At 42.2% G+C, this 25,018-nt stretch overlaps 2 protein-coding genes across 5 annotated transcripts in view; one reads left to right on the plus strand and one right to left on the minus strand.

Moving 5' to 3' along the window:
* The window catches only part of LOC109929142 (dual oxidase 2-like), a 702,670-nt gene that overhangs the window by 663,730 nt on the left and 13,922 nt on the right, over positions 1–25,018 (plus strand). The gene's annotated exons all lie outside the window — the stretch shown is intronic.
* On the minus strand, positions 813–24,810 carry stoml1 (stomatin (EPB72)-like 1). Of its 3 annotated transcripts, XM_020513117.2 has the most exons (7): positions 17,095–17,421; positions 13,661–13,767; positions 11,085–11,234; positions 9,145–9,348; positions 7,061–7,295; positions 4,644–4,838; positions 813–2,013 (listed from the first exon to the last, which is right to left on the minus strand). In XM_020513117.2, the coding sequence occupies exons 1-7, from the start codon at positions 17,390–17,392 to the stop codon at positions 1,817–1,819; spliced, it is 1,386 nt and encodes a 461-aa protein (XP_020368706.2). In that variant the 5' UTR covers positions 17,393–17,421; the 3' UTR covers positions 813–1,816. The 3 variants fall into 3 exon arrangements, with proteins under 3 accessions (XP_020368706.2, XP_048473179.1, XP_048473178.1); XM_048617222.1 differs by lacking the exons at positions 13,661–13,767; positions 17,095–17,421 and adding an exon at positions 24,533–24,810; XM_048617221.1 differs by lacking the exon at positions 11,085–11,234.

Here is a 25,018-nt window from a genome sequence, read left to right on the forward strand (position 1 = left end):
ATGATCATAATGGACAGCAGAGCAAACTCGAGGGGCTGAATGCACTATTCCTGCTTATTGTTTCTAGTTTCATGTCAAACACGACAGCATCCTTTAATAGCTATTTTAGACTCAATGGTTTCTGTACTAAGGAGGCTCCCCAGACAGGAGAGTGAGCATCTTTTCCTAAAGAGTTATTTAGAGGCTGTGAGAAATCATGCCTGGTGGTATCTCACCACAATCTCTGCAACAATTAGGGATGGGTAACAAATACCGGCTCAGCCAGTAACACCTGTTGTATAAGGGCACAAGGCTCTGAAAGGGATAAGACTTAAGCACCCACTTTGATGTCTTATGTACTTATGGGCAGATCAGCTTAAGAACTGGAAGGAGTGAGACCTAACACCTGATCCTCCTCAGTTTCTGTAATAGTGTTCATCATATCAATGCAATTAGTTACTAAAGGCCAATGAACAACTTCTTGTTCAATACAAGAGTCCCTTCGAGTCAGACAAAGAAGTGGCTTTCCTTTACCACACTGAGCCAAGCAAGACCTGCACTTGAGGGGTGGGGTGCCATACCCCATGGTGGGGCATAAACTTGGTTTGGACTCCACACACTGACACCAACATACTAAGAGAAACTTGACAGGGCTCTGCACCTCTGCTCTCAGTTGCAAGATATCTGGTCGGTAAAAAAACATGGTGAAAAGAAACAAGCATTTAAGACAATTTCATGAACATGGCAGCCAATTCTAGAAAATGGGTATAGCACACTGGATATGGCAGAGTATTCATAACGTCCATGAGCAAATTATAATCACAGGCTCCAAATTTACAAACTGTGACAATTTATTTCAATCCCAGTACAGAAATTTGGTATCTTGGATTTCATATTGCAGCTAATAAATTCAGAAATCGATCAGAATTTCTCTTTCAGCTTGATTACATTTTTATAAACAATCAATATTGCACTATGCTCTTCCCATTGTTTTAACTCTAAATTAATTTGACAGTAAAAATTAAGACAAAATTAGCTTTCAAGCATTCACAGACCTAGCTAATAGTGTTTCCTGCAATTCACCTTCAGAGAAGTCAGCATTAAAAAGTAAGGACACTTGCATTTACATAACGCCTTTCATTGCCTCAGAATGGCCCATTGCAATTTGTAATGAATGAAGTACTTTTTGACGCAAGTTACCACTAACATAGGAAAACTGGCAGCTCCAATGGACAGCATTATCAAAATCATCTAGAGGTTAATTTTTACTGTGAGTAATAGAATTGCTAATCCACCAAATATTTAAATTATTACTTTTTTTAAATAAAAGGACTAAGGCACTATGGTCTAATTAATCTTCATTGTTAGACTTGTACAAAACCACAAGAATTTCAGCCACTTGAGTGATCTTGCAAGATGCTGCCACTCGGCCTAACATCTCTTGCCAGACCTTTAAAAGAGTCATCCGATCAGTCCCACTGCCCAGCAAATCTCCTCTCCAAGGGCAGATTCAGTTCCTTTTTTAAAAGTCACAACTGAATCTGCCTCTAATAGCATCCTCAGGCAACATATTCCGGACCATAACCACTCACTCCTTAGAGACACTTGGGAGATTCAGAGGCATGCAAAGCTAACTGCTGCCGCATACCGGAGAATTAGATAGTATAGCATGGCAGTCCAATCTAGCATTACAAATATTTTTTATAACCAAAATGCATCCATAAAAACTACGAACAATACGATAGTACAGCAAAATTAGCAAAAATAAATAAAATACAAGACATGATACTTGGGAGTCTGTGTCTGGGGCAGGCAGGGTGTGCACTTTTTTGCTGCATCATCGATTCAGCTTCTTGATGAGATCCTCCAGCTTCATTGCGAGTTTCAAATCACCTTGTATGCGTATCCGTCCACTCATGTAGGCAGAAAAGGGCTTGAGGTCCCCTGAGAACAAAGCCTGCATGGTGTCTTCTGTCACTTCCAGAGTGACATCAGGGTCTCCTTCAGGCATGCCGTAGCCTGCACTTCCAGAATCTGAAGGTTAATGAGAGGCAGTTATAGACAGTCAGTAATTAATCTCTTACACTGGAAGATTTAGTTTTTGCTTGCATTTAATTGAAGAACATTGACGCTGGACAATGAAGTCTTTTATTGCATCAAGAGTCCTCTGGGCACAGAAATATGAGCAAAGTACTGGGTATGCTGAAAGTCTGAATCAAACAGAGAATATTGGAGAAACTCAGCATTCAAACCAAACTCTGGTGGGACTCTTCAGAACTCTTCTGAAGAACAGTCATACTGGACTCAGTGTTGACTATTTCTCTGAACAGATGCTGCAAGATCTCCTGTGCTTCTCCAATATTCACTGTGTTTGTTACATAGAAATATTAGCTGCAATCTCAAGAGAACACCTTACCCCATCTGTGTTTGATCTTCAGACATATGGTGCATTTTTATGGAATTTGTTGCCAAAATCTAATCATCTTAAAAAGGCATATTCTTAACTTCATTCTCTTGTTGGTGGAATTTTTTACTAAATTGGTTTTAGGATGCAAATACCTACCAAGTGCCAATATCCTCGCTGAAAGCAGGTGGAGGAGGCTTTAGTTGTGGTTCTTCCCCTTTTAGAGCCTCTTAAAAATCAACACAAATGCAAATTGAAACTATATGAGAAGGTTCCCAAGCTTTATGTGGTAGCTACACTGTAGTCAATGTGCTGCAGGCTAACAAACACCATAGAGATTTCAGCTCATTAAATGGCTCATTACCATAGAATCATAGCAATTTTACAATAAAGGGCCCTGGTGGAAGCATGGCTACCCCTGAGCAATGAGGCCCAGATTCAAGTCCCACCTGAACTAGAGGTGCGTAATAATATCTCTGTACAAATCGATGAGACAGTATATAGAAAGTTCACAGCACCAACAAAGGCCGCTCCTACACCGGCCAAAAACCGAGCCACCCTGGCCTTTTCCCAATTGCCAGTATTTCGTCTGTAGTCCTGCAGGGTCATGGATTTCAGGTGCTTGTCCAACACCTTTCGAATGAACTGAGGGTTTCTGCCTCTACCCCATCCTTTCAGGCAGTTGAATTGCAGACACCTACCACACTCCAAATGAAAACATTTTTCCTCACCACACATCCCCCACTATCCAACCCCACCCAAACATCCCCCAAACACCCAACATGCATGCCCCCCCCACCACCAATCTTTCCATCAGCTACATTAAATCTGTGTCACTAGTCACTGCCTTCTCTGTGAAGATAAATCAGCCCTTCCATGCATTCTATCCAGACCCCTCAGAATTTTGCATATTTCAATCAAAAAGTCCCTCAGCATCCCCAATCTGGCTAATCTTCCATCACAGTTGCATTTTTGCAGTCCTGGCAACATCTTCATTACTCTCCTCTGACCTCTGCAATTACATCCTCTCTACAATGAAGTGACCAGAACCGCACAGTGCTCAAGCTACGGTCGAACTAATGATTCATACAGCTTCAGCACATCATCCATGTTTTGATACTCTATTATTGACAATGTCAGCTTAACAAATAACAGAACAGCACTGTTAAGAGTCATACAGCATGGAAGCTGACCCTTCGGTCCAACTCGTCCGTACCCACCCAGGTTTCCTAAACTAAATCTAGTCCCATTTGCTTGCATTTGGCCCATACCCCTCTAAATCTTTCCTATTCATGTACCTATCCAAATGCATTTTAAAATGTTGTAACTACCTGTATCTACCACTTTCCCTGGCAGTTCATTCCACACAGGTGCCGCTCTGGGGCAAAAGTTGCCCCTAATGTCCCTTTTATATCTTTCCCCTCTCACCTTAAACCTATGTCCTCTAGTTTTGGCCTCTCCTATCCTGGGGAAAGACTTTGGTTGTTCACCTTATCTATGGCCCTCGTGATTTTACAAACCTCTACAATGTCAAATCTTAGCCTCCTACGCTCCAGAGAATAAAGTCCCAGCTTATCCAGCCTCGCCATATAATTCAAACCCTCCAGTCTCGGTAACATCCTTGTAATCTTTCCTGCACCCTTTCCATTTTAATAACATCCATCCTATAGCAGAATTGTACACAGTATTCCCAAAGTGGCCCCACCAATTCTTGTATAGCCACAACATGACATCGAAACTGGACTGTTAATCCAGATAATGTTCTGGGCTCCTGGGTTCGAATCCCGCCACGGCAGATGATGGAATTTGAATTCAATAAATATCCGGAATTAATGGCCTAATGATGACCATGAATCCATTGTCGATTGTCGGAAAAACCTCTCTGGTTCACTAATGTCCTTTAGGGAAGGAAACTGCCATCCTTACCTGGTCTGGCCTACATGTGACTCCAGGCCCACAGCAATGTGGTTGACTCTTAACTGCCCTCTGGGCAATAAAATAATGCTGCCAAGCCAACGACACCCTCATCCCGAGAATGAATAAAGAAAAAAAAACTCTTGTACTCAATGCTCTGACCAATGAAGGCAAGTGTGCAAAAGGCTTTCTTCACCATACAGGTGCATTTCAGCCAGTAAATCTAATTACAATCTTCACATTAGTGTAATGAGAATACAAACTTCCACAGAAGTAATTTTGCCATTAGTATTACATTTAAACAAAGCTGTATTCCACAATGCAAATGAAGAAACATTTAGCTCACCTCTGCTAAGGTCCAGAAAATACAAATTTTGAGTCCCATCCTTCTGGTTAACAGTGAAAAGATAACGGGCTCCAATCTGTTTCACGAGGTCCTCAGAAAGGAATGCTTTCACTTTAGAAAGTATCCAGTCTGGATTGACAATGTCACTCTCTAGATCTTCAGATTCAGACATTTCAGATGAGGTCCGAACACTGTCTGCAAGAAACTCAAACAGCATTTCAGAGAGATTGGTCATCTGGTTAAGGCAGAACTTAAATTTACAAATATGCCACCTTCCCCCATCTGTAAGCAAAACTTATCTGCTGCTTGGAGCCTGACTCAGATTCATGTATCTCAGCCCTGTGATCCTGACGTACACTAGCTCGGAGGGCAGCAATTATTCAAATCTAAAATACACGTTCTTGTATTCAAATCCCTCCATGGCAAGTCCCCTTCCATCTCCGTATTTGTTTTTATTCACCCCTAGGACATGGATATCACTGGCTAGCCAGCATTTATTGGCCGTCCCTATTTGCCCTTGAGGTGGTGGTGGTGAGCTGGCTTCTTGAAACTGCTGCAGTCCATGTGCTGTAGGTTAAGACCCACAATGCTGTTAGGGAGGGAATTCCAGGATTTTGACCCAATGACACTGAAGGAACAGTGATATACTTCCAAGTCAGGATGGTGAGCGGCTCGGAGGGGAAACTTGAAGGGGGTGGTGTTCCCAGGTATCTGCTGCTCTTGTCTTTCTGGATTGAAGTGGTCATGGGTATGGAAGCTGCTGTCTGAGGATCTTTGTTAAATTTCTGCAGCACATCTTGTAGAGAGCACACACTGCTGTTACTTAGCGTCAGTGGTTGAGAGTGTGGATGCTTGAGGATGTAGTGCAAATTTAGTGGGCTGCTTTGTCATGGATGGTGTTAAGCTTATTCTGTTGTTGGAGCTGCACCCAGCCAGGCAAGTGGGGAGCATTCCAAAATACTCCTGACTTATGCCTTGCAGATAGTGGACAGGCTTTAGTGAGTTAGGTGGCAAGTTACTCGTGGCTGTATTCTTAGCCTCTGCACTGCTCTTGTAGACAGTCCATTTATATGGAGAGTCCAGTTGAATTTCTAGTCAATGGTAATCTGTAGGATGTTGACAGAAGAGGATTCAGTCATGATAAAACCATTAAATGTCAAGGGGTGATGGTTAGATTGTCCCTTATTACTGATGCTCATTGCCTGGCATTCCTGTGGCACAAATGTTACTTGCCACTTGTCAGCCCAAGCCTGGATATTGTCCAGATCTTGTTGCATTTGAATACTGACAGCTTCAGTATCTGTGGAGTCATGAATGGCGCTGAACATTGTGCAATCATCGGCAAACATCCCCACTTCTGACTTTGTGATGGAAGGGAAGATTTCAATCTCAATACCCACTGATTTCAGTTTTGTTAAGGCTTCTTGATGCCACACTCTGTCAAATGCAATCTTAGTGTCAAGGGCTATCACTCTTACCTCATCTCTGGAATTGAACTTTTTTGTCCACGTTTGAATGAAGCAGGCAGAACCCAAACTGGGCATCAGTGAGCAGGTGCTGCTTGATAGCACTGTTGATGATGCCTTCCATCACTTTACTGATGTTTTCCCCCAGCACTATAACCGTCTCTGCATTCTCTAATTCAGGCCTTTTAAGCATTTTCAGTTGTCCTCCCTACAACAACGCACAACAGGCTTGCTTTCTGCTAGATCAGTCCCAAGTCATGGAATTCCCTCCCTTAGCCTCTCACCACTTTTCTCCTTAAAGTTATTTCTTAAAATCCTCTGACCATGCCTCTTTATCACACTTTGTCTGTCAACACTCGCAGTTGTTTTATGAAAATGAAAATGCTGCCGATGTCTAGGGAATTGCTGTACTGCACAGACCTGGTCTAGGGACCTGATCTAAGACAAGGGAACGGACGAGGTACTACAAACGGCCTCAAAGGTTAGGGAAGGTAAAACAGGTCAATGTTTGTATTCCTACCCAAGGATGGCTATACTCCTGTATGCCAGTTAGGTCGGTATCATCTTTGAGGTTTCAACTGCTCTTGCCTCAATTACAACCCTTGCATATGTGGCATACGAGCTTGGCAATGCAGCCCTCTTTATGCTCATGTTTCTTGCTCTCTAGCTTGTTTTGATCAAGTTCAGTTGCCCCAGTGGTTCGGAAAGGGCTGCACTGTGTGTTTCTGGCTTACTGACTGATATAACAATCTCAGAATGCCAAGATCTACTAGCAGCAGCAACCTGAAATACAAGCAATTAACAGGAATACGAGTTTAAACTGCAGACCTGGCAAGTAAAGTAACTACGGAGACCAAAAGCTTGAACTCTGCTCAATGATGCCTCAGGGGCAAGGGAGGTGAATTGATCACACGCTTTCATTCAGTCTGGTTAAAGAGAACTTCAGCTCACCTTCGCTCTCACTGGAATGTGAAGAAAGCTGCACTGGTTGTGGAGATCGTCTGCTTTGCAGCATTTGCGTGGCCAACTTCCGTAGAGGAGCAGGAAGCTTGTCTAGTCGACTGCTGGGTGGAGGGGTCTGGGAGTCTGGTTGATCCTCTTTCGGTTCGTTTAACACACTGTGCAGAATCAGGTCCACCCGTTGCACTTCCATACCCCAGTGCTTGGCTTTTCTGTTGACCTCAAACTGCACAGGGAAGCAATTCAGAACAAAATGAACTTATTGTACTTGAGAACTTGTGTTCAAGGTTTAGATTTTTAAAATAAAAACACACTCATTTAAAATTGTCCTTCTTGCACTCTCTGCCTTTCCCTGTGGGCACTGCCTCTCCTTTAGCATGGATCCCTGCATTAACCATTGGCTCACCCAATCTTTTACATGAAAATAGGCAAACCCATCTCCCTAATGTTCTCCAGTCCTATGACCTGCCAAGACTGCTCTCTTCCTGCAACTTGGACAGTTCAGGTGAAATCGGAAATAAAAAACTGAAACAGCTAGGGAATCAAATTTTCAGCAGGTAGGGAGTACCGTGTGCAGAGAGAGACAGAAACAGAATTAATGCTTCAGGTTGGAAAATTCTGTCTAACCTGCTGAAACTTCTTTAAAACTAGTTGGTTTAGTTTTTATTTCATCATTCCACCATTGGCGTTGTTGCCAAATCACTGGGTAGCATTTTAGAATCAAGCCTCATGATTCTAGAGTCATCCCAATGTGAAAAGATTCAGACTAACCTAAATCCCCAATTTAACTGGCTGGAGAACCCAGGTGAAAAGACAACTTTCACCAACTTAACAAGAAAATAGCTTTATTATGATCAAAAGTCTTTAAAGTACAAATTGCTAATCTGTAACTCTACACCTTAAACTCCATCCCTTTTTAAACTGCCCTCTTCACGAACTGACAGACACAAAGACAAGGCCTAGGCATTCAGTGTGAAAAAAGAAATCGGGGAACACAATTCAATGTCACCAGTATCGGCCACATAATTCCATTAGTTGTTTTCTTTCTCTTACTTTCAATTCCTTTTTAATTCTTTGCTGCTGAATTGGGTTACTTGCATATCGAAGATCTCCTCATTTAACTCAATGAGAATTCATCCTTTCACTCTTTTTAAATGATGTTTTATTCTTCAGTCAATAGGAATTTTGCAAAGAAAGTTGACTGGAGTCATCTAGTTGTCACTAGAGACTTTCCGCTACATCCACACCAAAGAGAGACAAGCTTTCTCTTTGCTCGATGGTTCACTGCTGCACCGACTCTACACAAGTCATGATCACCCGAACAGGAGTCAGTCAGAATATTGTCGTCAAGTAATTTTCCTTTCGTTCCAGGAATTTGTTTTTAAGTCACACAGGGCATAGATAAGGGGAATGGCAGGTATCTTTTTCCAATGGTGGAGGATTTCAAGACTAGGGGGCATATTTTTAGGGTGAGAGGAGAAAGATTTAAAAAGGACGAGGAACTTTTTTTTTTAAAAAGCAGTGAGTGGTTCAGGTGTGGAATGAACTTCCAGAGGGTTGTGGGTACAGTCACAACATTTAAAAGACATTTGGATAAAGATAGGATTAAGAAAAGTTTGGAGGGATATGGGCTAAGCGCAAGCAGGTGGAACTAGTTTAGTTTGGGGTTATGGTCTGCATGGACTGGTTCGACTGAAGGGTCTGATTCTGTGCTCTACGACTCTACAATCAATCAGCTCTGTGGTGTCTGCTTCTGTTCTCACTACTGTAGGCAAACTGTATACAACTCAATGTGCTCCAGTAAACATGATTTTCAAAAGTACAATCATCTCTTTGGTTTAAAAGCAGTTCCTTCATTTTTTTTAATCCACAGCCTGAAACTAAAGACAATAAAAAGAAGTGATCTTTACAGAAAGCTACGCTGTTCAGTTAGTTAGGCCACAATTTTACAGTGAAATTCTAACAGCCGCAAAACTGCAAGTGAGTGCACTGCAAGCCAGTTACAGTTAATTCCTGCAGCCCCGGTGTCAGTGCTTGACGCAGCAGCCAATGCAAAAAGGAGACACCATACTCACCGCTAACTCTTCTCCAGTTTTACTTTTGTTATCCTGGATTTGCGCCAGGGTTTCCTTGTGCATCAAGCGCCTCATTACATTCTGTGCAATGTAAGCCGTAGTGCTGTCAGTATCCTCCACTAGTGCCACTGACAGGACTGGATTCCAGATACGGTACTGCACTTCTGCACCCACAGTGATCAGGGCTCCATCTTTACATTTTGCCTGTGTGAAGGAGATGAAGGTTTAGCATTTTTTTTGCATGATATTCGGTGAGATTCTGACACAGACTAATAAAAATATAACTGCATTTTGCCTATTGCTTTATAAAATGTAAGTCTGGTGTACAACTTTCTCCCAGTCAGCTTTCTATGCTACACATGATGAAGTTTCAAGAAATCAAAGAACTCAATGTCTGCAGTGTTTTAATTCATCTCTGTAGTTCAGACACAGCTGGAACAGAACGGACCAATGAGAATGACAGGTGATTGCAATGAACTTTATAAAGTTCTCGGAGACTTTTGTCAGAGTAGATGCTGAGAGGCTAATACCTCAACTCAGTTGTAGTGTTTAGAAGCAGGGAGTTACAGAGTAATACATCAGATATTTCAATTTGAGATGAGGAGAAAGGCTCAAATCACTCAAAGGCTGGTGAATCTCTGGAATTTTCCACCCAGTTGGCTGTGGATGCTCAATCATTAAGGACGTTCAAGGCTGAATTTATTTGATATTTGGACTCTAATAATTGAGGGTTATAGGGGCTGCATGGAAAAATGGAGTAGAGATTTAAGGCAAGACCCTGCTGGATGGTGGTGCTGACTCAACAGGTCCCATGGCCTCCTTCTGTTCTAGCTTCTTTTGTTATATTTATTTTACAGCAATTAGACTGTGGAGGCTTTAAGTGGCACACACCTACAATTTAATAACATAACACTTCTTAGAATCCCTACATTGTGGAAGTAGGCAATTTGGCCCATTGAGTCTGCACTGACCCTGTGAAGAGCAGCCCACCCAAATCCATCCTCCTACCCTACCCCTGTAACCCTACATTTCCCACAGGTAATCCAGCTAGCCTGCACATCCCTGGCTACTATGAACAATTTAGCATGGCCAATCCATCAAACCTGCACATTTTTAAGACTGTGGGAGGAAACCAGAGCAGCCAAAGGAAACTCATACAAACATGGGGAGAATGTACAAACTCCTCAGAGACAGTCACCTATGGTTGGAATTGAACCCAGGTCCCTGGTGCTGTGAGGCAGCAGTGCTAACCACTGAGCCACCATACTTTTTGTTTTAACAAAGTATGTGATTTTTCTTATAAGCCAGCTCATTCTCTGTCAATATTCCAAGAGCACAAGTTAAAGTTTCGGGACCCAACTATCATACCAAAAATGCAAAACTCCAACCTGGTGCATATCACTAGAGATGTTATAAGCTCAAGGTGTGGTTCCTTGCTTTAGGGCTGTTAATAGTCGTGGTATCACTCGCAGCTTCATTTCAACTTCATCAATGGTCTCACATCCTCAGCAGAAACATTGTTTGCATGTGGTTTGTTTGCATTTGGTTAACTAAGACCACCAAATGAGTGCCTAGGATTTAGCTTCTAGGAAGGTTTTATGGGGTAGATGCTGAAAGATCGTTTCTGCTGGTCAAAGAATACAAAAACAGAGATCCTCAGGATAAGGGGTCAATCATTTAGGATTGAGATGAGGAGAAATTACTTCACTCAAAGGGGTGTGAATCTTTGAAATTCTCTACCTCAGAGTAGGTTGAACTATTTAAGGCTGCAATAAAGAGATTTCTGGTCTCTTAGGAAGGTAGGGACATGGAAAGCAGGCAGGAGGTGGTGTCGAAATCCAAGATCAGCCGTGATAATATTAAACGGCAGAGTTCACTGGGCCAAATTGTCTACTCCTGCTCCTATTTCTTTTGAAATCAAAGCTGGCAAGGTCACATACCTCAAATGGTGCAATAATGAAAGTTTTAGATCGGAGGTCAACTTTCTGCCACCGGTCAATGAAAGGCAACAGGAGGATCATTCCAGGGCCTTTGCTGCCTAGAATCCTTCCTAAGCGGAACACAACAAACCGCTCATACTTCGGCACCGACTGCAGTTACAAACAGAAACAGCTGTTAGTTAAGAACCAGTCCCTTCCATCTGACATGAAGCATTTACAATTTAACAGTTGCTCTTTAGTCACAACCAAGACAAAGCATTTGTAGTTTTATTTGAAAAATGGGGCAGAACCTCAGGCTGCAGTCCACAAACACCACCACAGGCCCCCAAGAGTTATGTTGTTTTTGTTACCTATCCCACATTGACTTGAACTGAGCAGCTTACCAGGCCATTTCAGAGGTTCAAAGACGAACCACATTGCTGTAGCTCTGGAGTTCCGTACATGCCAGACTGGGTAACGGTGGCAGGTTTCCTTCTCTAAAGGGTGTTAGTGAACTAAATGGGTTTTGACAAAAGTCAATCATAGTCATCATGGTCACCATTGCTGAGATAAGATTCAAGTTCCAGATTTATCGCATAATCAAAGCAGAACTTGATTTAGTAAAAACCACTGGAAACTATAGAGACAACAAGGTGCAGGGCTGGATGAACACAGCAGGCCAAGCAGCATCATAGGAGCAGAAAGGCTGACGTTTCCGGCCTAGACCCTTCATCAGAAATCGGGGAGGGGAAGGGGGTTCTGAAATAAATAGGGAGAGAGGGGGAGGCGGATAGAAGATGGATAGAGGAGAAGATAGGTGGAGAGGAAACAGACAGGTCGAAGAGGCGGGGATGGAGCCAGTAAAGGTGAGTGTAGGTGGGAAGTTAGGGAGGGGATAGGTCAGTCCAGGGAGGACGGACAGGTCAAGGGGGCGGGATGAGGTTAGTAGGTAGGAGATGGGGGTGCGGCTTGAAGTGGAGGAGGGGATAGGTGGGAGGAAGAACAGGTTAGGGAGGCGGGGACAAGCTGGGCTGGTTTTGGGATGCGGTAGGGGGAGGGGAGATTTTGAAGCTTGTGAAATCCACATTGATACCATTGGGCTGCAAGGTTCCCAAGCGGAATATGAGTTGCTGTCTCCCCCTCCCACTCCTCAGACAACATGTCCATCCTGGGCCTCCTGCAGTGCCACAACGATGCCACCCGAAGGTTGCAGGAACAGCAACTCATATTCCACTTGGGAGACCTGCAGCCCAATGGTATCAATGTGGATTTCACAAGCTTCAAAATCTCCCCTCCCCCTACCGCATCCCAAAACCAGCCCAGCTCGTCCCTGCCTCCCTAACCTGTGCTTCCTCCCACCTATCCCCTCCTCCCACCTCAAGCCGCACCCCCATCTCCTACCTACTAACCTCATCCCGCCCCCTTGACCTGTCCGTCCTCCCTGGACTGACCTATCCCCTCCCTAACTTCCCACCTACACTCACCTTTACTGGCTCCATCCCCTCCTCTTCGACCTGTCTGTTTCCTCTCCACCTATCTTCTCCTCTATCCATCTTCTATCCGCCTCCCCCTCTCTCCCTATTTATTTCAGAACCCCCATCCCCTCCCCCATTTCTGATGAAGGGTCCAGGCCCGAAACGTCAGCCTTTCTGCTCCTATGATGCTGCTTGGCCTGCTGTGTTCATCCAGCTCTGCACCTTGTTGTCCCGGATTCTCCAGCATCTGCAGTTCCTACTATCTCTGATTCAATGGAAACTATAGTCTCAGGTCATGAAACCTGACCATCCCAGCATTTCAGGTCTTATTCAAATTTCTGAAAATTCAAGGCTGAGTTTATTTGATATTTGGACTCTGATAATTGCTAATTTCTGAAAATGTGGTTGCTGGGTTATTGGAGAACCGGCAAGTTATCAGGAAGGCAAGTGGGCAGAGGATGGAAGCTGCAAATTCTGGGTGCCTGGCCCTCCACATGTCCAAAATCCAAATGAGGTATGTTTCAAATAGTCACGCATGGGATGAGAATGTCACTGGCTAAACGAGGATTTATCACCCATCCCTAACAGCAAGGTAGAAGTTAGTGATATTAAGGCACTAACTGAACAGCACCAGGGCTCCCTGCTGGCTTAGTCAATACATCTTCAAATAACAGTAACTGAACTAGCGTCCTTCACGCACATTTTTACTGTTGTTTGTAGGATCTTTACTACATGCAACATCACTGCTTCCATAACAGTTACTGTCTTCAAGCTAACTCATTGCACACAGTGATATAAAGAGATGTAGAAGTATAGGATATCCTTTTGCCATCATATTTCAAGGAAATATTTTTCTGTTGTAATTGGAACTCAGCACCACAGATGAACCCAACGGTCTTCTCACTTAGTGTCAACACACATTTGCGAGTAGATATCACCCGTTATGAACAGACGTACTTGTTGAACTTTTCCAGCCCTTGTGCAGCTGGTGTCCCAACTATAACCTGGTAATTCAGCACTGCCTGGTAACCTAGGACCTCCTGCTCTCTATGTTTTCCTACAGAAGCCACCGTAGAAACAAAGGAAAAGGACAAATCAGACTTGCCATGTCGTTTGACGTACCTTTAGCACAAACCAGCCTGTGACTGGAAAAGTGAGGACCATAAAGATACAAGCAAGGACGATCAGAATCCAACTGCACACCAACTCTGGGCAGCCCTGAGTATTACCTAAAAGGTGTGGGGGGCAAGATTTTAAAAAGGAGAGCAGATTTAGAGTGAGAAATTGAGGCAAAATATACAGTGACAGGTTTCATTTTGTTTCAAAAAGACAAATTGTTGGCATGTTGAATTGTAACCAGAATCATGTGAAGAACTTGACTGTAAAGTCAGGATGTTTTTCAGACTGCTGGAATTATCTTGCTCATTAACACAGGAAAGGCCCTTTGCCCCCTGATCCTCTTCTCATTCAGTGGCTGCAGTATAATTCAACACCAATTGCCTGCCTTTTGTTTCAAACCCCTTGTTATTAAGCCTAACAAAAATATAAAACATGTTTTAAGAATGACAGATTATACGAATGTCAATAACAGAGGACGGGTTGAAAATCTGATTTATTAGTACTTCCATATAATCATGTATTTTGACAATAAATGACTTAGTCCATCTTAGCCTGACCTACATTCACTGATGGAAGATTCTGTTGTGGCTTTTACGGGAATATGTTAGACTGCATGCTGGACGAAGTATGTTTTTCAAAATTAATTAACTGCCTTTGAAGCACTTTGGGACATTCAATGGGATTGACAGGCACTATTTAAATGCAATTCTTCTCTTTCTCTGCATTTCATTTTACATCAGATTTCAGCTCACGTGGCATGGATTTGTCTATCATGATGGAGCCATTTATTCCTGAAGCCAATTACAACGTTCACAATTGCATTGAAACTGTGGGATTACAGATATAATTGCAGTCATGTGGGCATCCCTGTATTATTTTGTTATTAACTGAGTTAACATAATTGGATCAACAATCAGCTAAAGGAATTTCAAGATAAAACCCATAAAACATTCATCTGCATTATATCACAGAAGCTAACCTCTTCATCCAAAGAGTGGTAAGAACATGGATCTGGCTACTACAAATGAAAAGTCAAGGCAAATGGCAAAGACACATTTATTTTAATTCATTAAGGGGATGTGAACTTTGCTGGCCACATTTATTACCCAGCCTTAACTACCATGGGGGTGGAGGAAGAAGGTGGGCTTCCATCTTGAACTGCTGCAGTCCATTTGGTATAACCATAATGCTCTTAGGCAGAGTGTTACAGGATTTTGACTCCGTAATGGAAATTGCGGTATATTTCCAAGTGCAGATGGGAGAGTGTGACTTGGAGGAGAACTTGCAGTTAGGGTGGTATTCCCATGTTCCTGCTGCCTTTGTCATTCTAGACAGTACTGTCTTTCTAAGGTGCTGTCTAAGAAGCCTTAGTGAATTTGTAACACACATTGTTGATACTGTGCATCAGTAGTGCAGGGAGTGGATGTTTGTGACGTAGTACATTTAAGGGGAAGATATATTAAAAAAAAAAGGAAGAGGAACAGGTCTATGCTGACTGGGTTAGGTTGAGAAGGGTTGGTGATGACTTGCATGCAGTATGAACATCAGTACAAAGAACCAAACATCCCATTTCTGTCCTATTAAGTTTTATCCAAGAGACTTGTAATGTATGTTGGTATTTCTATCCACAGATATCTTCACAGCTTACAAGGGGATCATGCAGCCCATCATTTGAATGCAAGCACTTTGAAAGAAATTATTCAGCCTTCTGCTCTGCACTGCAGAAATCCACTTAAACTTTCTTTTTCACTACTAAACTAATTATTCCTTTCAACAAATCAGCTTTCTCAAACATTACAACATAAGCTGGTAAACAACATGTTTCCCCTCTTCCAGAGCATGATAGCTCTGACTGAATGTTAAAAAAAAAATCACATGCCTAAGTGCATCATGTGTCTCAGGTGCAAAAGTCAAGTGACATCCATCAGTAGTGACAATTACTTATTTTGATTTTAAAACCAAAGCCTTGATTTGACATCATCTGCTCCCAAGTCTAACACACACAGTAAATAATGCAAACATAGGCTTAATCCTTTCTCCATCCAGTTCTTGATCCAAGTAAAAGATGTAGGGTGGGGAAACAAGGAGAAAAATCAGAAAAGTCCAAAACAGACAGAACTAGCTGGTAATAAATGACCTCGGGAGCAGGTTGCAAAGGGATAGGTTCAAGGGAAAAGAGAAATCCATTTAGTGAGGAATAAAATGCCAATTTTACCTCACTCTAGAAAGCGTCAATTCTTTCTGGATTATAATTTAGACATTTTTAAATTTTATAACACTGAACCTCATATCGAAAAACGATTAAAAACTTAATGTTTATAAACTATCATAACTTTATAACAAAATTACAAAAACTGGATTGGTGTATAATTATTGAATAAAGTCTTGTTTACAATAAATCTATGTACTATTAAGTAAGGACTACCCTCATTATGACCAGTACCCTACTCAGCAAGACAGTCCAGTCAGTACTTGAACTTTTGCTCTGTGGTCAGCACCAATCACCACCCTCACCATCCCTCCCCTCAAACCGGACTCCCACCCCATTCCCTCAATCCACGCTCTCCCCCTACAACCTCCCCTTACCATGTTCTTTCCCCACCCCCAAACCCCTGGAAACCTGACTCCCAAGACCCGACTTGGTCAGTGTGGGGATTGAACCTATGACCTCGGCGTTATTAGCACCATTTCCGAAGAAGGGTCCTGACCCGAAACGTCAGCTTTCCTGCTCCTCTGATGCTGCCTGGCCTGCTGTATTCATCCAGCTCTACACTGCGTTATCCCAAGACCCTTCTCCTTCCCCACCCCTGAAGATCCAGCCTCTCTTCTCCTTTCCCGTTCCCCTACCATGTTGCAGCTGTACAAAACTCTGGTGCGGCCGCACTTGGAGTATTGCGTACAGTTCTGATCACCACATTATAGGAAGGATGTGGAAGCATTGGAAAGGGTGCAGAGGAGATTTACCAGGATGTTGCCTGGTATGGAGGGAAGGTCTTATGAGGAAAGGCTGAGGGTCTTGAGGCTGTTTTCATTAGAGAGAAGAAGGTTAAGAGGTGACTTGATAGAGACATACAAGATGATCAGAGGATTAGATAGGGTGGACAGTGGGAGCCTTTTTCCTCGGATGGTGATGGCTAGCACGAGGGGACATAGCTTTAAATTGAGGGGTGATAGATATAGGACAGATGTCAGAGGTAGGTTCTTTACTCAGAGAGTAGTAAGGGCGTGGAATGCCCTGCCAGCAAAAATAGTAGACTCGCCCACTTTAAGGGCATTTAAATGGTCATTGGATAAACATATGGATGATAATGGAATAGTTTAGGTTAGATGGGCTTCAGATTGGTTTCACAGGTCGGCGCAACATCGAGGGCCGAAGGGCCTGTACTGCGCTGTAATGTTCTATGTTCTACCCTGAGGCCCTTGGACCGTGATATTACCGAGTCTGAAGTCTTTCACAGCATGAGTCGAGCTGTGCTCCTGGCTGTGGCGCCTGGCTCCATGGGCCGCCTCTTCGCTGGGGACCGGCTGGTAATTCATCCTCCAAAACTCCCTCACTCGGTGCTCGGCCCCCGGTTCTCTCCCGTTCCCTCGCTCCGTTCGGGCCGCACATTGTGACCTGCCCCCGCCGCTGTCACCATAGTGTACTGTCGACAAGGTGCTCGGGCGGCCACGCATGGCCACTAACGGAGCTGAATAGAGTGCGACACCGCCACCTGGAGGCTGGGAAGAACACATCCCGTACAGAAGGCGGCTATTCCACCCATCAGGCCTATACAAGCTCTTTGAAGGGACCGTCCAAGTAGTCCTTGATTTATTTTCAACTAATTTCAAGCGTAGGACCAATCCCTTTAATGATAATAGCTTAACAATTTACACAAGTTAGAGATCACTTTTATAAACTGCCATTCATCCTAAGGTCAGGACAAAAAGCTTCAGCAACCATTTCGCCAGAAATATTCATATTCTGAGCTACCAAGCGATTATCGAGCATTCTACTGTCAGCACCTGTGTTTTCCAGAGTCCCGAAGGCACAAGAGACTATTCAACACCCTTCAGTCTATTCAGCAATCCAGTCAGTCCTATTCTCCCACTCTATCCAAACATCTTTCTAAATCATTGATCATCAGCAACACGATCATTACTAATGCTCATGTAATAAGCATTTCTTCCTTACAACCCCTTAATTTCTTTTGTCTAAAATCTTAAATCTTTTCTGTCATAGCCTTTGTACAATCAGCAATTGGGCACAGCCTTTCCTTACCTAACCTAGCTAAACCTGTTAAAATCTTCAGCACCACACCGTTCTTGTTCTACTTGTTCTCAGCATGACATGTTTGGGGCACGCTCACATATGCTCCCTGCCAAGTCATGCTTTTGATTGATGACTGCTGGCTGTTCTTTCCCTCATAGGCCATGAGGCTCGATGCAAGGACAGGACACGTTTCATTCAAGCAAGAAACTGCTTCTTTCAAATGTTGACACCTTTTCTTCTGAACATGCGTAATATAGTCATAATCTGCATCCTTTCCAGGTTATTTTTTATAAAATATAAATTGCACACATGAAGTTCTCTGAATTCACTAGTTTGTTAAAAGGTTGTAGGCCATGAGGGGAAAGAAAAGATATAACAGTAAAATAAAATCAAGCACATCTGTGCAGATAGTCATTGGGTCACAATGTACAGAGCATTTTCTACCAAAATCACTTGATAAATAGTGATAAATATAAGGGCAAAATAAGACAGCTAGTCAGAAACATACAGCAGATCTACCAACAATAGAAAAAAGATGTTTCAATTGAATTCCATTCATCAGAACTGATTCAGATACCAGAGCCCCTAACCAGTTGTCTCAACATCATGCTCCTTTAAAAGCAGGTATCAGAATAATTTGAAAAGAGGGAAGATCAGGAGAAATTCCAAAGAAACTAGAAGGGAAAAGATGGAATTCCAGCCACGTTTTTGGATATCAATTGAAGGCAAGTGACACTTTTTTAAAAAAATATAAAACAAAGCATCTTCCTCAAAATTATCTTTATGCTTCCAAGTGCAGATGGATTTGCTATGCCTTTTCTGTCTGCATTTCAGGTTTCTAAGCTTTTCTTCATCAATCAGTTTTATATTAGCTAATGAATTAACAACTGAAAAGGAAAACATGGATGCTTGACAGTTGAAAATGTCATCCTGAATTTAATTTCAAACTACAAATGTACATCAAAAACATTGACTATTAGGACCAACATACTTGGTTACAATTTGATCATCTTATCCTATTGTTTAGCGATCATCAAATTTTCTCCTGAAACCAAAGGTCTGTCTAAACAGCAACACTTTTTTTTTCCTCGTGCAATTAACAGACAGTAATTTATGATCTGTCTGGTATCGATCTCGTTCCTTTACCCCACTTTGAGACCTGAACACCTTGCACGAGTTATATGTCAAAAAGGTAAGTATTAAGTTACGACCATAAGAGACAATCCATGGTTAGTGGCTGGATTCAGGCTTGGACAACAGGAAAAAAAACTTCTCTGATTCTTTGAATGTTCTTTCTTTCCTAAAGATGCAGGTCTTTACTTTATAATTTTCAGTTTAGATGAAGGATTCTCGGATGACTGGCATTTATTGCCTATTCATTGTCATGGGAGGGCAGCGAGGTGGTTTTAATACAGCCCAGCTGTATCATCATTTCACCTCAATGTATACGGTTGACCAAACGTACCCCAAAACCAAAAGTCTGTCTGAACAGCAAAAAATTTAGACCATTCAGCCCAATTTATCATTCAATAAGATCATGTTTCCATCTGCTCTCCATAACCCTTAACTCCTGTGACTATCAAGAATCTGTCTCACTCTGCATTTAACAAATTCAGTGATCACCTTGTCTCTGCTGCTCAGTTCCATAGCAAGTGCAGCATTTCCCAAACAAACCTTCCAAGGTAGCAGAAACATACTTGAGAAGCACTCCATTTAATTTCTGTTTAACTTTCAAGAGTAGAAGCAACAGTTAACCAAGGTTGGAGAAATAAACCCACAAGACTGCAACAGCGAACTACTGGTAGCCTTGTATAAGTCTTGCAATCTACTAGAATAATGGACCTGCTTACTAATACTGGCAGACTCTACATTCTAACCAGAATCACAGTTTTGTTACACTCCCTCCACTGACAACAAGCCAGTTTAGAAATATGCTAGTTTCAGTCACACAATACTGAATGGAAAACAAATGTTCATACCACTGAGTGAAAGGACAGGTGACTTATGTCCTAGAGCGGTGGTTTTGCCGAAGGTGTGGGGCAATCATTATATTCATTACACTAATCTTTTGTTCCCCTCTGTCTCCCTGGAGCAAAACAGTCTTTTTTTCCAGTCCTCACCTTTTTACACACCTAACTCTTACCATATACTTCAATTTTCTAATATTCCTTTTGCTGCCTCATGAGACTCTTTTCCCAGAGTAGTTAGAATGTGCAATTTGCAAGAAACAGTTCATGCAAATTCCAGCGATGCATTTAATGATGGGCTAAGTAAACACATGAGGGAGGAAGTAATCATATGACCTGTTGAACTTGTGTGGAAAGATGTGAAGAGGCTTGTGCACAGCACAAACACTAGCACAGACTAGTTGACTCTCACTGCCTGCTTCATTCTTGTAAATACTATGCAAATAAGTAATACTAGTTCTTTATTCCATATTAATTAAGCAGCTCATGTGTCATCAAAACATTAAGTTCCTTTTGCCTCAGTAGCTGGACAATCCACCCTCATCCATGTGTTTCCACCAGGAAGTGAAAGATGAATGTACAAATTTCAACTCATCTGGATATTTTCTTTTTTGATGTCAACCAAATGACAGTTCAAATTTTCCATCTCTCAGCACCAGGGACCCAGGTTCAATTCCACCCTTGGGTGACTAACTGCATGGAGTTTGCACATTCTCCTTGTGTCTGCGTGATTTCCTCCAGGTGTTTGAGTTTCGTTCACAATGCAAAGATGTGCAGGTTAGATGGATTAGCCATAGGGAATGTAAGGTTACAGGGATGATGGCGGGGTGGTAAGTCTGGGTGGGATGCTCTTTGGAGAGTCAGTGTGGACCCAATGGCCAGCTTCCACACTGTTGGAATTCTATGAATTCTTTTTATTTGCCACCACCTTGAGTTACGAACTCCAATCACTGGTCAATAATTAACTTCAAATAATCAATACAAGGATCCTGCAGCTTACAGCCTTTAAGTGAGGCTGCTTCCAGATCACTACCATGCACCACAGCATCTAGTTTATGGGCTCAGGACTGCAGCAAGATTCTGCTCCTACCGTACAAAAGTACAGAAGCCCTTTCCTAACTTGTAACTACACTCCCACTTATGTTTACAGAATCTTTAGCAATTATATACATCTTACAATGACCAGTTAAATGACCTGACTCAGACCCATTCAAGACTTTACACTAAATTAAGTCCAATACAGAAGAGAAACTAAGCACTAAATAATATCTCAATGTGTTTAGTGGAAGAAGAATTTCAAAATCATTTCTTGCATCAGCCAAATTTTCTTACATTGTGCACCATGTTTCTTGACTGCTCAATTTAAGGTAAGGTTTTAGTGAATTCAGTTTCATAAAATTATGAAGGAAAAACCCAACTGTATATTTTCATTAAGATACTTCCCTCTTCCTCTCCTCCTCATTTTAACACAACTCCCACACCACACAAAGGAGCCTCAATTCATAGCAGCATATGTTTTAAGATATGGGGTAAACTTTTATTGTGTAATTAAAATGAGCAAACAGAGTACAAGGCAACATGCCTTCAAAGCCATCTGTTCATATATGTCTGCAGCATTTTCTCCTGGCCAGAATGTTAACAATACTGTTAATCCCTCATTGTCAGAAATCACACAACACCAGGTTATAGTCCAACAGGTTTATTTGAAAACACAAGTTTTCCGAGCCACACTCCTCCTTCGAGAGGTAGTATCTTTTACTTAAAAATTATGTCTGATACTATCTCTCCCACTAACACCTGAAAAAGGAGTGAAGCTCCGAAAGCTTGTGGCTTCAAATGAACCTGTTGGACTATAACCTGGTGTTGTATGATTTCTGACCTTGTCCATCCCAGTCCAACACCAGCACCTCCACATCATGTCCCTCATTGTCAACAGGGGCTGACAGCAAGTATACTGTAAGCAAGTGACATTCAGCCTCAGTCTTCTTTCCAGCAACTTGCTGGCACGGAGAGCGAGTCCTGGATGGAGACAAGCAAGGGGAAGCAGTCCTGGAGAAAATTCACCTTGGAGCAGCTGAGAGCTGATGCAGAACAGGATGGTTGTTAGACTGGGACCTGGTGCAGGGGGTCAGAGGTGTGGAAGTTCCTGCACTCAGCTACTGCAATGCAATATTTATTTGACTTTTTTTTTAATCTGACTGTAAAGTCAATCCTTTAAATATGTCTTATTTCTAACTTATTCTTTAAACATTGTAAAGTAGTGCAACTACTTTCCTTTTTTATTCTTTTGTATCGAAGATTTCTACCCAAGTACTTGTTCCTCAGATTGCGCCATAAGAGGCAACATTGTAAAATGTTTCACCCTACTCCTGTACTTGAGTACATATAACAATAAAAGATATTCTATTCTTTAAAAAAATCCACAGATAGTGACTTGACACAATAAGGAATGGGCAGGAGTTAAATTGCCATTCTGTCAAGGTAAGAATAATTCTTATCCCTAGCGCTTATTTGGCAGTAGGGCAAGGTCATCACCTGCCCAAGATAAGTTTTGAAACTCCACAAGTGATTCTAATACCTTGGGAACACAGTACTTCAGGTTGGATGCAGTTATACTACTTCCCATAGCAGTGGTCAATCCCTAAGCTGTAGTGGTGCAGAGCTGCAAATATTGTGCTCCAAAGTGTAACAGACTGCTAACTCAAACAAGAAACCAGCCAAGAAGTACCATTCCTGTAGGGATTGTCAGAAATAGGCATGGCCATAAGACATAGAACCCCCTACAGTGTGGAAACAGGCCATTCAGCCCAACAGCCAAATGAAGACCCATCCCTTTACCCTATCCCTGCATTTCCCATAGCTAACCCACCTAGCCTGCACATCCCTGAACACTATGGACAATTTTGCACAGCCAATCCACCCTAACCTGCACGTCTTTGGACTGTAGGAGGAAACCAGAGCACGCGGAGGAAATCCACACAGACACAGGAAGAAGATACAAACTCCACACAGACAGTTGCCCCAAGGTGGAATTGAACTCGGGTCCCTGCTGGGAGGCAGCAGTGCTAACCACTGAGCTGTGCTGCCAAGTAAGTTGGAAAAAAATGTTTCTGTTAAGATTCTAGCAGCAGTTAAAATACCTAAATGCAAGGCATCTCTAAGTATTTGTACAAGTTTTTCATACCATAGTCACAATAACATACAATGGTATGGTTTTAAATATGATCAAAGACAAAAACAAAGCACCACAATTACGATGTAGAAATATTTGTAACATCAATCAGGTATCTTTATCACACAGCCAGGATGGGTTTGAGTGTCTCTATATACTGTATGTTTCTGCGATGTGTAACATAACTGTGACTGGGGATCCAAGCAACAAGATGAAGTCTTAAAAAACACAATTTATCTAATGTTTAAAAAAAAAAACTGGGACGTGATGGACTGTTAATCCAGAGACCAAGGTAATGTTCTGGGGAACCCAGGTTCAATAAACATCTGGAATTAAGAGTCTAATGGTGACCATGAATTCATTGTCGCTTGTCAAGAAAAACCCATTTGGTTCACTAATGTCCTTTAGAGAAGGAATCTGCCTTACCCAGTCTGGCCTACATGATGCCAGACCCATATGACTGACTCTTAACTGTGGTCTGGGCAATAAATGCTGGCCTAGCCAATGACACCGTCATCCTGTGATAACAAAAAAAATCCAGTTTGAATTTAAGGAGACAGCTGTGCGAGCAAAGGGATACTCACTAAACATTAGCACATTAAAACTATTATTGTCCTAGCACCGGCCCAATAGTACTGTCACTAGACCAACAATCCAGAGGACAGTAATGTTCTGGGGACCCGGGTTCAAATCCCATGACAGCAGATGATGGAATTTCAATGAAAATCTGGAATACTTTAATGATGATTATCTATTGTTGTAAAAACCCAGCTATTTCACTAATGTCCCTTAGGGAAGCAAATCCTTATCCTGGTTTGGCGTACATCTCCAAATCAACGATAATATGGATTGACTCTTAACTGCCCTCTAAAATGGCCTAGCAAGCCACTCTGTTGCATCCAAGGGCAACTAGTTTTTGAGTAAAAATGCTGGCCTAGGCAGTGACACACACTTCCCACAAGCAAATCTTTTTAGAAATTAGAAGAAAGGCGAAGATTTATAGTAGCTGTCACTTTTACACCACTATCGGGTGAATTCAACAGTCACAAAATGAGACATTAAATGCCAGAAGGTAGATCATTGGTCTTTAAACTTGGTCAAGCAACAATTTTGGATGCTGCTCAAAAAAAAAAGGTGCTCTTTGAACTGTTTAAAATATGCTCTTCTCCCCATCGATCAGGAGCTGGGCACTAAGGTTCACCAACAAATGCTATGGCATTTGACCACCAATCACTGTAAGGGTGCACGGTGATACTGTCAGGCAGAAAACCCATGGATCTGAGGAGTTGAAGTGTGTGGAGCCGAGCGGTTCAAAATTAAACCAGACACATTGTTACAGTAGTGAGCAACCAAAGAAAAGATAGATTATCTCAACTCAAATAAAGCAACAGTGACATAAAAAAAGCATCAGCAAATACAGTGTAATTGAATGAAAATTTGAAGCATAAATTTTGAGTTTCATCACAAATACATAATAGATTAACCTTGTTCACATTGATCCAATCCAATATATCCACTTGTCTATTATTGTGTAGTGCATTTGTAATCCTAGGGATATAGAATCGATGTTGAGGTGGGTTACAGCATGCAGCACGCCCTGAAAAGCAGCATCCCATCCACTGAACGAATACACAAGCCAACTCCCTCATTGGCTGCAATGAACAGCACAGATCCTCGCCGAATGTTGATTTCAGACAGGGCAGCAGTGCTTGTGGCTTCGCCTCGAATGACCAGCAGGATACTTGCAGAATCAATGCAGGCTACCTTGTACCGTTCCATTGAACTTGGAACCTGGATTGAAGAGATTTTATTTGGGATTATAAAATTATCAGGTGATACCAAAGCTAACAGATTCAGCCCTTTCCTCAGTAGGTACCGTTCAGGGAAGTTACAAACTTGGATAAGATATTGCTGAGCTCACGCTTTAGAATGTTGCGCGCAATCTGACCTCAACATTACACAGGGAACAC

Source organism: Rhincodon typus, chromosome 36 (assembly GCF_021869965.1).
Source record: "Rhincodon typus isolate 14 chromosome 36, sRhiTyp1.1, whole genome shotgun sequence".
Taxonomy (NCBI): domain Eukaryota; kingdom Metazoa; phylum Chordata; class Chondrichthyes; order Orectolobiformes; family Rhincodontidae; genus Rhincodon; species Rhincodon typus.